The sequence below is a fragment of the Harpia harpyja genome, chromosome 15 (assembly GCF_026419915.1).
Source record: "Harpia harpyja isolate bHarHar1 chromosome 15, bHarHar1 primary haplotype, whole genome shotgun sequence".
Classification (NCBI taxonomy): Eukaryota; Metazoa; Chordata; class Aves; order Accipitriformes; family Accipitridae; genus Harpia; species Harpia harpyja.
Window position 1 is genome coordinate 16289405 of NC_068954.1, and position 12318 is coordinate 16301722.

The following is a 12318-nucleotide window of genomic DNA, read 5'->3' on the forward strand; positions in this document are numbered from 1 at the left end:
GACAAGAAGGATTGACAGAGCAGGTCTAGAGGCTGAGAGCTGGGACCTGGGATGCAGAGGGGAGGATGGGGGTGAAGGGATGCTTGGGCTGAGGAGGTCACTCGGATGGGCTGTTGGCCTTAGGCAGGAAAGAATATGGGACAAAGGCTGGCAGAAGGATTCTGGTACAGAAAGGTTTAGAGGTTGCTTTGAATTATCTTACCTGATGGGGGTATGTAAGGCAGGACATGGTAACGGGGTTGTGGAAGAGGACAGTAGGTCTGGCACGGGGCTGGGGCATGGGGATACAGTGTAGGTGTCCCTGGGGTGGGCAACGTGGGGTGTGAGGGGTAGTGCCGGGAAAGGGCTTCAGCCTGCGGGAGCTGGGGGTTGATTTCTGTGTCAGGAGACCCGCAGACAGAGGGAGCAGCTGCCCATCTCCGCACACCTGCCTCACCTCTACACACCATCACTGCTCCCTGCTCCCTGCAGGACAGGGCTCTTCCCACCAGCGGACACATACCCCTTTGCCAGGGGCAAACAAGGTGCCGAGGGAGAGCACAGAGCCCACCCCTCAGCTCGGTGCCCCTCCAGTCACTGCTCCTGTGGGGTGGAAGCCACAGCCCCATCGCTTGCCCAAGTCCCAGGAAAAGAGTCCCAAGGACCTGCGTGGGGGTCTTGGGCACGAGGTGCCTGGGGACGGATCGTGGCCCGTGCTGCTGTGTTTCATCTGGGCAAGGGGCTGCTCAGCACAAAAGGGAAAAAATAAGGACAGCTACTCTAGCCCTTTAATCATTTGGGATCCTACTTTTAACATATGTAAATACATCTGTGTGCCAGTTCTCCCCTCCCCTTTGAGCTGGCGTACCTCCTAGTTTCAATGGATTTCTCTGGTAGAGACCAGACCCACATATTGCAGTCATTATGCGAGCCAAAGTAATGCTCACATAGACGGCACTTACTTTTGGAAAGGATAATAGCTACACACTGGTGTTGATTAATATGCTGATTAATGAATAAGATACTGATTAGTGCCTACTACTTCTGTAAACTGACATTTACAAAACCAAGCAGTTATTGTAGGGGTGGGATGTGCTTTTTTTCAAAAAAATAACCTAGTATTATGTTCATTCAGATAGATATTTTTACCATAAATCAATTGGAGATTATACTATTTTTACTGAAACTTTCTCTACACTTACTTTCAAAGAGTTAAAGTTTCTTATTTAGAAGTAATCAATCTAACTCCCCTATAAACTTCTCTTGCTTTAATAGTGAATTAAAAATGCTATGAGTTAACTTACAGTTTCAAAAATTACTTGATTATAAACACTTCCTGAAAGATTCCTGCATATATAAATTATTATGTTGTAATTAAAAGCTAGAAGAAATATTTTTTTTTAATTTGCTCCTTAAAATACATTAATTCTGTTCTATATCTCTGCCCCAAAAACAGCTTCATGTCCCATTGAAAATTATATTCTTTCTGGAAAGAGGAACAGATACCTATCCAAATAGTTGGCCCCAGATTACATTTTACAAAACCAAAACCATTCATTGACTTTAATACTCTGCATATGGTATATGCTCATACTTCCAGTATCTCTAGGCTGAAACTGCTCATAACGTTTTGCTGTAAACCTGAATCTAATATGAGTGAGAGGCTGCTTTAATTTTTTAAGGAGCAGTTCTCCTAGCTGCAAAGGCATTGAAGACAGCCCGGAAGACACAAATCTGTGCGATGCTGCTCTTTATTGTCACAGGTACAGAATTCTGATGTGGCAATGCTGCACATTCAAGTTATCAAACATTTACCGATCAGGAAAGACTTTTCAGTCTCTAAAATGGTTACAAATGGTTTTTGTCGGAATGCACTCATTATAAGCAGTCTGATCTCAGTGGAGTCCTACTATTTTATTTTGGGTAATAACAGCAAAGTCTTACCAACTGTTGATGGAGATACCATGGGGTTAATTTATATTCACGTTGGAAAAGCAAAGCAGTGCTCCCTCCCAACTCTGACAGAACCCGTGAGTCTTTTCAATAGTTGATTGTCAGGTTGTCCTGATCTATAGCTCAGCGCTGACAACAGCTCACAGTTTATTTGCAGCTTTGAAGCCTGGTCCTATAGTGTTTCTCTTCTGACAGGAGATGAATAAAGGTGTCACTGTGGGAGACTTTTAGCCGGCTGCTGTAAAAAGGACCCTCCTTGCCTTCCCTCGCAAGATCCTCTAGTTCACTTTTGGAGCTTGTGGCTTTCCCCTCGGCTGAGTTTAGCTCCATCAGCTCCAATTCATGCTTGGCAGCTGTTTCTAAAACTCTCTGTTTGTTATAATACCTGACAAAGTTGTTAATGATGGGATGGATGGGAAGGGCAATTGCTATCACCCCGCAAAGAAAACTGATGGCAGCATTCAATTTTCCTAGAGTTGTTTTAGGGTATATGTCTCCATATCCAACCGTGGTCATGGTAATGATTGCCCACCAAAATGACTGAGGGATGCTTTTAAATAAAGTTTCAGGGTGACTTTGCTCCATGGTATAACCCAGGGCAGAAAAGACAAAGATTCCAACAGCTAAGTACATGAGGAGCAGCCCAAGCTCCTTAAAGCTGCGTTTCAGGGCATACGTTAGAGTCTGGAGCCCCGAGGAGTGCCGTGCAAGCTTGAAAATCCTCGCGATCCTCATGATGCGCAGTGCCTGGACAGCCTGCTGGACGTTGCTCAGCTCCATGAGCTTGGCTCCCAAGTGGGTCAAGGTCAGGCTGACATAGAAAGGAAGTATTGCTAGCACATCGACAATGTTCATGAAAGAGACCGCAAAGTGGAGTTTGTTGGGAGAGGAGATTAGCCTCAGCACATACTCCATGGTAAACCAGCCTATACAGGCTGTCTCTATGCTGTCCAGGGTCGGGTGCTCTATACGGTTCCCCTCCGCATCTACAACCTGCAGGTCTGGGATGGTCCCCACACACATCACGATGGAGGAGATCAAAATAAACAGAAAGGACAGAACAGCTATCACTCGAGCTGGGTAAGACGACTCTGGCTTCTCCAGAAATTTCCAGATGTATTTTTGGCACCTTTTCCAGCGACTTTCTGAGGCATCAACTCCCAAGTCATCCAGAATCAGTTGCACCCTTCGGGCTATTTCTTCCAGTTCTTCCTTCTTTTCACTTAGATGAGTTTTGCAGCAGTCATCCAAAAATTTCAGATCCACTTTCCAAAATTCCATTTCATTCTTGAAACATATGGGGCATATTCCTTTCTTCATGTGAATTTCTCCAAAGTAGTACACATCAATAATGCATTTGAAAGCATCTGGATCTCTGTCAAAGTAAAACTCTCTCTTTCCAGGATCATAGTCATCACAGAGGGAGAATATGCTATCGTATCCCCCCGATAAACAGTTGATCAGCTCTGCCAGCCGTGTTTCTGGGTATTGATTCAGGTTACCTCCGTAGAACACCTGCCTTACCCCACCGACATTGACTACAATCTCCGCTTCTTCAGTTTTTTCTGATCCGTCAGTGTCCACATCTGGAAACCTAGAGTCACCTGCCATTTTAATTGGATTGGATTTTATTTGATTTTTAGCCTATTGTTTGGTTACAAAGCCTTGTGGTTTTAATTTCTCATGAAAGCAAATCAGCACCAAGTCAGCTCTATTACAAATGTTACCAAACTGACCGGAGTCGTGGTGGGAAAGGTTACAGAAATAAACCTGCGGTCAGGAAAGCCTCGTGAGGTATGCAACAAGCTGCAGGGAAAAGACAAGTCATCGGGCTGCTGTGCCTGCAAGCAGGATGTTAGAAAGCTCCAGCAGATATGAAAGAGAAGAAACCATTTAATAAAACTCACCCCTCTTTTCAGTGCTCGAGAGTCTTTTCAGGTCCCATTCTCTCTCTAAAATTGATATTTATTCACAGGTTGGAAGTCACGGCAGAGAAATAAATCCTGTGCTCTGATTAATGCAATGTGCAGTGAGTGACAGTTCTCAGAGAGACAATCAGCAGGGTGAGCCCACAGAAAACTGTTGCGGTTTCTCTCTTCGATTCCACAGATTTCCCTAGAAAGCTGCTTTTGAATTTTGTTTCTCTGTCCGTTTTCTTTTTACTTTAAGGTCTTCCAGAGTTTGTCTGCTGACTCTTGCACACAGTCAGTCGGTGCAAGCGTGCAGAGGAGAAACTTGTGCTTGTTTTCCCTTTGCTGTTTCCCAACACAATAGGGAGCCCAGGCTGCGAGGAGTCCTTTCCAAACTCTACCCTCTTCTGGTGAAACCCAGCAAAGCACCAGCTACGCAGAAAACACAGCTCAGCTATTTATACACCTGCCTAGCTGTAAAGTAACGTGTTTCTTATACCGCCATGCACTTTAACGATTTTTAAAAACATTTTTTTTAAATCAAATACAAAACATAATCGTGTATAAAGTCATTCAGAGCCGCAGAAAGACACCCAAACATTCCTCTGATGGCAGAAGCCAGAGGAAAAAATACTGTGGTTTGGAATAAATGCACGACAGTAATCATGCTCTCAGCGGGACTGGAGTAAGTCTAGAGTAATTCTCTTTCAGGACATTGAGTTACTGTAGATTTGTACTGCTGTCATTGAGAACCAAGCAGAGACAATGAATTTTTTGTTGCAGCTGTGGAGCAAAACTTTCCCTGCACTCTCTGCACATTTCCCAAAGTTCTGCGTCCTCAGTTTTAGCCATGTTTTCTTGATCTGCAGTCAACTGACCCTGATGAGGCTTTCAGTAGTTTACATCTAGGATGATTTCTCAGTGAATGCTACTTACCAGCAGTAGTGCTTTGTACTACATCCAGCACTTAACAAGTAGAATAACAAGCATTTCCGTTTAACTTTTGTTTTCTTCAAATTCCGGGATGTGATGGACATTTGTTCCCTGGACCCTTACATGCAGGAAGGCCTACCACTGTGCTCTTAAATTCTTAAATCTGACTATACAGTTCATTTTAATGGGTCCTGAGGGCTCTGATCCAGCAAAACCCACAGTTAATAAGTTAACTGTTTCTGATCACAGCAGAATGATCTATACCAGCAGGGTTTGATCTTTTCCAATTTACTGGCTTCTGAAAAGCTTCTAAGTGGAGGGGAATAGAGAGGGGCAAATCCAACTGACAATTTTCTTCTTTAGGCTTGTGTCCATCCTGGGAGAAAGGTGAGAGCTGTGATGTGCCTGCTGTCCTCGTGCTTGTGTCACCCAGCAAGGGGGACCCTGGCGAGTACACTGTGCTCCATTTCCACTCCCTTGATGGAAACCTATGGGGGATTAGTACAAGGTTGTGCACCAGACCTCATCTTGACATGGAGCATGCATATAGCCTCACATACCTTATGAATACCCCTTGGAGATAGTTCATGACACTTGGGGGTGTACAAAGCCATGAGTTAAAATCACTGATGCAGCCCCCTCCCAGACCTTCCAATGACCTTCCTTGTCCCTGAGCTCTTGCATGATTGAGCAGAGTGAAAATATGAGAGGAAAGAGGTGAATTCGTAATAGAGGAAGACTTGCATGAAAGCCATGAAACAGAGGAACACAGTCCTTTCTCTTTGTGTGTCACATACATCCATGCACAAATTTGTAATGCAAAAGCTGAAGCCAAGGGAAGTGGGTTCTTGCTGCTCTGTTATAGTCACCGAGTAAATGTAACACCCAGTCTCACAGGGAGCAATAAGCTGTGCATGAACCATAGCTTCATAATCTTCTTCAAATGCCTGGGCTGTGTCACTCATATCCTCGCTGCAGAACAGTACGGAGGGCAAGGAACAGTAACTGCAGGGGCTGGTTGCCTTATTCAAGTGACAGTCCCAGGAAAAGAGTAATATCTATTAGTCTACACCTGAGTCACACTGTTAATCTCTGGAGGCCAGTGTCACCTTCACATGTTCCTGAGGGTACTGCACAGTGTGGGTATAATACAAGATGTCCCTTGAATTTTTTTGCAGGCACATATAAGGTTACTGAGACTTGCAAACTTCTTGGGACAAGCAACATGCCTTGGAGATCTGGAAAAAACCCAGGTTTCATGGGTTCAGCAATAAATATTTACCCCCCTTGGGACTTCCTTGCCCACTAACATTAATGGTTTAGCTTGATTCTAGCACAATAAATGTTAAGATGTCAATAGCAGTGACATGCTTGCACAGGGGAAAATGCAGACGGGATTACTGACTACCAGTTCTTGCAAAACAAAGTGGGAAAGTTAGGTTTAACATGTTGTCAGGCTGCATCAGCATAGGGAAAAGAGTTCTTTGGGTTTAAATCCTCAGATTTAACCATCTCAGACACCTACTCTCTTTGATCAATGATTCACTGCAGTGACCTTTTGGCTTTTCTCCAGGTAATGATAAGAAATCAATGTATGGTCCAGCATGACAGATACAGAAATCACCACCTTCATTTCCAAAAACGCTTTTCTCCCCCCCCGTAATTTTACAGAACAAACACCTACAAAATAGGCACATGGGTTTAGTATGTACCTTGTTTAGTCTGAAAGGTGAAATCAGCTCCTCTCAAATGATAAATCTCAGCACATTCTCGGAAGGTTGGGAAGAAACTATTTTTGAAATGGCAGATCAGTCCTTATAAAGACTTTACTTAGTGCCGCTGCTAAAATCCTTGTGCTTTATGCTCCCTTGTCTTGCACCTTTTCAGAGTTCTTTACACCTTTCAGTGTGCCTGTCAAATGTTAGAGATCTGGTAGCATTTTAAATCCACTTTGACAAATGTAAATGATCCAAAGAAGGGTCAGGGAAAATCATAATGAATTAAAACCTTGGGTTTTAGCTGAAAAGAGTGAGACAGGCTCACTTGATGAATGGTTTTCGTCAGACATATTGCAGAGCAGCAAACAACAGGAGCGGAATGAATAATTTGCAGCAAATAATTTATTTCACTAATTTAATTTTTCATCCATGAAAAGAAAGCTTCTCTAGTCTAAAAATTTCAATAGATAATTGTTGCCCTGTAACTCATTTATATGTAGTTTGCTGCAATTATTAGGCCTTCTAAATTCAACTTCTGTTGATTTATCTGGGCTGGGCAAACAGGTCAAGCCGTGTTCTGTGTCTGCTGGAAGTGATGCATGCTGGCAATCGAATTCCTACAGACCAAACAAGAAAGAGGGAGGGGGTTTCTTTCTGTGTCAGTGCCTTGGCTCAGAGAACTACATGTGGATTTGAGCTGACAAATGTGTTACATTTTGGTTTGTGGTTCAGACTGGCTCCTTTGGGGAGGAGGAGGATGCTCAGCCAGACCTCATGCCCCGCAGCCCGAGGGAAGGACTCCCGGGTTGCTGGGCACCCACCCGCCAAGGGCAGCCCCAGTCCCCACACGGATGCCCAGGATCTCCCAGTGGGGCTCAGGACCCCACGGGGCTTGGTCCACAAGGTGTAGGTGGAGCTTGAATATGGCTCCCCAGTGGCATCAGGCCCCACATGAGGGATGCGGGTGGCACAGAGCGCCCACAGCTCACTGCCCGGGGACCTGCAGTGACAGCAGTGCTTGGAGGATGCTGGAGCTGCAGGTTTGGCTCCCTCGTTTGCCAGGTTTTGGGAAAGGACCTTCACCACTGGGTGGCTTTGTGCCAGTCTGGGAAGGGGGATTGCTCCTCTCGAGCTGTAGTCTGGATCATACTGCACTCCCGAAGCCCAGCCAGCACCTCCGCCCTCCTGGCTGATGCACCCAGCTGCTCCCCACAGAGCTGTGGGCAGTAGTGGTGCGTGAAGGGGCGTGAATGGGTTAGGAGCCAGCCCTAGGGAGATAAGATCGGACTCCATGTGGAGAGGGGTGTTTAATGCAGAGGCAGGAGTCAGGCAGCCTCTCCGCAAGCAGGCTGCGGTGTAGTCAGCCCCCCGCACTGAGCACAGCCTTGCTTTCAGTGCCGGGGACCATGGCGGCACCTTTGGCCTCTCTCTCCTCCTGGACCCTACAAAGTGTTTAGTGCTGTGTCTACATGTGCAAGCCCAAGAGAGTTTAGGGACCTGACTATGACTGTCCAAGCAAGAAACAGTTAGAGTATGTCTGGCACAGATCTGGCCCACACTGACCAGCTAACACGGACATTTCCCAGCCATCACGTGGCCATCAGACACCATTCCCAACAAGCAGTGTGCAGGCAGCCACCTGTACTGGAGACTAAAAGACTTCCTAGACCAGATGGAGACCAGTTGCCAGTTGACCTCAGTGCCCAGAAACATCCTGGGGCACATGTAAAACTGGTCTAGGCTGTACCGAGTTGTGCTGAGTCACCTGCTGCCGCAGGGCACCTGCTTTTTAGGTACTATGATTTCTCTGTTGTACACTGTTGTGTGGCCCTCAGAACTAACAGCAGGCTTGGAGGGATGGTGGCTCCGACTCAGTGTAACCCCCTCACACACTTCTTCTGCTATGTCGTATCTGTCTTTTAAATGACACTTGCAAGACCAGAACTGTGATGGATCCAGCAAAAGATCTCAGCATCTAACACACAACTTATTTTCAGGTAGATGCAGACTATGGAAAGCCACTCAAGACAAGAACATGTGATGAAAATGTACTATAGAAAAGTCAATCAGAGACCTAAAGGAGGATGGGGAATGGAAATATCTTATTCTTCCTCCTTTCCTCGGGGCATTGTGGGGATAAAGCTTGCAGCCAGCTGCATGGGGACTGCATCAGCAGCTGATAGCACAAGGTTCTGTGTGGAAGAAACGCCATATAATTACTTCGTGCCAATCACAAGAAATGGGAGGCAGATAATCTGGAAGAAAGAGAAGCAATGAATGATGACATTGTGGCTTCAGAAAGAGCACGTCATCCAGAGCAGCTACGCTGATTACTTTACCACAGCCAGCTTTAGTAAAAGGAGCAGGAAAGACTTTGCTGTAAGACTCCTTCAGGGTTTCCAAATCTAAGGCGGCTTCTAGTATTTAGCGAGACAATCTCACAATCCCACTGGAAGATCCAGCACACTCTCTTTGGCAAATTAATCCAGCTACTGTGCTGTTTTACCCTTTGTAGCTCAATATTGCAAATTCATTTTCAAATCATACCTTCTTTTATCCTTATAACTTGCTCTGCAATAAAGCTGGCTGTTTTGACACTCCCAGCATGGATGTGGGGCCACTGCCGTAGCACCAGCACCAACCCCACACACCTCCCCAGTGGATCTGAAGGGCAACAGTGCATGTTGACTTGCTCTCGTGGACTGTAGCACGAGGGTGTGGGGGGGAGATGTGTGTTGTGGGCACTCACTGTCAAAAGGAAACCTTCCTGATGCGCATGGTAGCAGCTCATGGTCTCAGCACTGATGCATGTCTTGTGTATGTAGCCATGAGCTAATGGAGGGAGTCTGAGCCTCAGCATGAAACATGTTCATCGCTCACAGCTTGTTATTTCTGGCAATGGGCGAGTCTTTCAAATCCCTTGATGTGGGAAAAGAAGGGTTCATCAAATGCAGAGCGAGTGAAACAAAATCTCTACATTTTTTAATACATCTCCATGTTTTGTGTGATGTTTTCTCAATACGTTAGGCTTCAGATTGCTATGTCAAAAGCAAGAAGTTATCCGAACTGAGATGGGTATCTGGACTGTACCAGATAACTTCACCTTGTGAATCTGGTTTTATGTGTCTCTATCTCCAGCATATTTATGTATTTCTCCATGACTATTATTTCAGATCAGACAAGTCCTTTCCCAGTTTATTTTCCCCTCTCTTAGTTACTTTGGTTCCTTTTTCAAGTTCAAAATTTATACATAGTCAGACACTTTATTTTAGCAGATCTTTTAATTAATTCCCTATTAAGACACTGGTAATAGCTTGCTGTAAATTTTAATAGGCCTTGCTTTCCATTTGACATTAATGAGTCTATTTTCCCATACAATTAAGCCTGCATTAAGTGACCACTCAGGGGACCAGCCAAATCTCTGATTTAATGTAAATGGCTTTAAATAAATAAGACGCACCCTCCACTGCAAGCAGCTAACAGCTGAGTTCAAATTAAGCATATCAGGGAGTCATGAAGAAGACGGGAGTTGGAGATGCTGTGAAAGTTTTAAGGACCTTGCCTTGTTTACAGTCACTGTGTTTTGAGGAAGGACTGGAAGTCTGCTTCCTGCCCTTAAACACTGTCATCAAAAGCTTTCAGCTAATATTTCTCCCTTTGAATATTGTTGCACGTACAAAGAAAAGAGAAAAACTAGGTGACAAAACTTCTTACAGTTGCAGAGACAATGACTTAAAAATTAAGAATTGCACAGCTAATGTTTTGCTGGCATTGAGTATGGCAACAGTCCAAAAAATTGCATGTGTACATGTAATTAGGGGCTGTATCATAATGAATATGCACAAGGTGGTTGAATGCAGTTTGCATGGGTGACCTCAGCTCTGGCATTTCTCAGCTTCTGAGTGTCTGGCTCTGCAAACCCACTGGTGACTTTTATCATGACTTGCTCTATATACTTTCTCTCAGGACCCCTGTCGCACTGGTGCTGCTGCCCAGCAGCATCCCTAGAGCAGCCTCGCCAAGTCGAGCGAGGGAGTCCCGGACATTGACAAAGAGATGTAGATGGTACTAGGGTGAGTGCAAGAGGGGTCCTGGTAGTGGCACTGGTGAAGTGACCGGGCTGGCCTTCCTAAGGGTGGACATTCCCATCGCTACTGAATTGTATCTGTCCCAATAATTAACTTGAAGGAAAGACCAAGACGACACCAGCAGAGAGGGAGATGGCAATGAGCAGACTGTTTGCTAAGTTTTGGCAGCCAAGACATGAAGCCACTTTCTAAGCCTGCTTGGGGAGAGATTTTTAATGTGTTATAATGTGTCTTAATGTGTTTCCTTTAAAAAAACCCCAACAATGCAGCCCTCTACTGTGTTTGGAGTTGGAATAATGATTAATAATACTCTGTACAAACTATTGTTCCTAGTTCTTTGAAAGGAGAGCATGTGTAGTAATTTAGCGTGTACCTTCTCACAATAGAAGAGATTTCCATATGAACTAATATTTTTACTGTGGGCAATCAAAATAAGGAATATAATCAAATAATTCACAGTAAACATGGTCAAAAGCACTCCTATATGGGTGCTGAAAGAAGCTGAAAAAGTATGAAGTATTTTCTAGTGCGAAAAAGCTGTAAAGAAAACCAGCGGAAAAAAACCACAGAAAACATTTCATCAGTGTGCTGAAACAGTAATAAAAAATAAAATGCTTTCATTGATCCTAGAAAACATTGTAACACTGAGGAAAATACAGGCTTCAGCAGAGCCTGCAATTCTCACAGGCTTTTGTAAATATAATTTTCCTTCTTTCGGTGAGTGGTACAGGACAAAAGAGAGGAAGGTGTGTAGGCAGTAGCAGAGGCAGAGTTCATATCTTCACAAATATGAAATTACCCATGCCGTACCCACAGAGGAGTCCTGTGGACATTTGACTTCATTAAATCCTGCAGGACTGAGGGTTGTGGGATGATGCCCCGGGCACCTCGCTGACGCCTGCCTCCCGCAGCCTGCGGGCTCTTGGGGCTTTCTCCCTCCATCCCCTGTGGAGAGGTGATGGTCGCAGTCCTGGCTGTGGCCAGGAAGGCAGTTAGGGGCTGGAGGAGGTGGTGTTCGCTGGCCAGCATCCTGCTTGCACAGCTGGCATTGAGTCGAAGCATTAAAGCATACAAATTTGGGGTGGTGAAAGTCATTTTTTATCAGGGAACCTTTGCATTGTAGATCAGGCAGAGAGGAAAATCAGACTTTGTTTCCTGCAGTGCCCTAATCACGGCTTTGAGAAGTGATGAGGACCATGTTCTTACCCTTGCTGCCTTTGAAAAAGAAGTCCAAATCTCTGTGTGATCCTACCTTGAAAAACTGGTTTCAGTATCTCCATTTTTTCCTGTGTTCTTTAGCTTTGCTTAGCAAAAATGTTTGCTGAATTCAAGTGGCATTGACAAAGAGTTTTAAGTCAATCAAAACTACATTCTCTGGAGGACAAATGATGTGTCAGAAATAATTTCCTGGCCCTACTCTGGATCTGTTGTCCACCATTGGGCAAGTTGTTTACCTTCTTGCTACTTTTCTTAAGCTGTCTGGCAACACATCATATTTCTTAACAGATTACAAACAAGTCAAATCAAAAAACATTTTTAATTTGGCAAACAGATTACAAATAAGCTTTTACATTATCTGAATGGCTCTAAAGCTAACCCACACGTTTCTAAGTGATTTGTCTAGACAATGGGTGAGTCAAGCCTTTTATCCATTCTGTTTTATACAATAATCGGTTCTGCTCAGTCAAGATTTCATTTTACTTTACCAAATTGAATGCCTTTCATTACTATGTGCTG

General features: G+C 44.6%; 1 protein-coding gene across 1 annotated transcript; it reads right to left on the reverse strand.

Moving 5' to 3' along the window:
- Window positions 1-1712: 1712 nt before the first annotated feature.
- Window positions 1713-4235, reverse strand: KCNF1 (potassium voltage-gated channel modifier subfamily F member 1). The gene has a single exon (XM_052809584.1). It carries the CDS (start codon window positions 3541-3543, stop codon window positions 2080-2082), a length of 1464 nt encoding a protein of 487 aa, XP_052665544.1. The 5' UTR covers window positions 3544-4235; the 3' UTR covers window positions 1713-2079.
- Window positions 4236-12318: the final 8083 nt, after the last annotated feature.

Coding starts and splice junctions, on each gene's coding strand:
- KCNF1 (XM_052809584.1), bottom strand. CDS start 3,543: ATGGCAGGTGACTCTAGGTTTCCAGATGTGGACACTGACGGATCAGAA.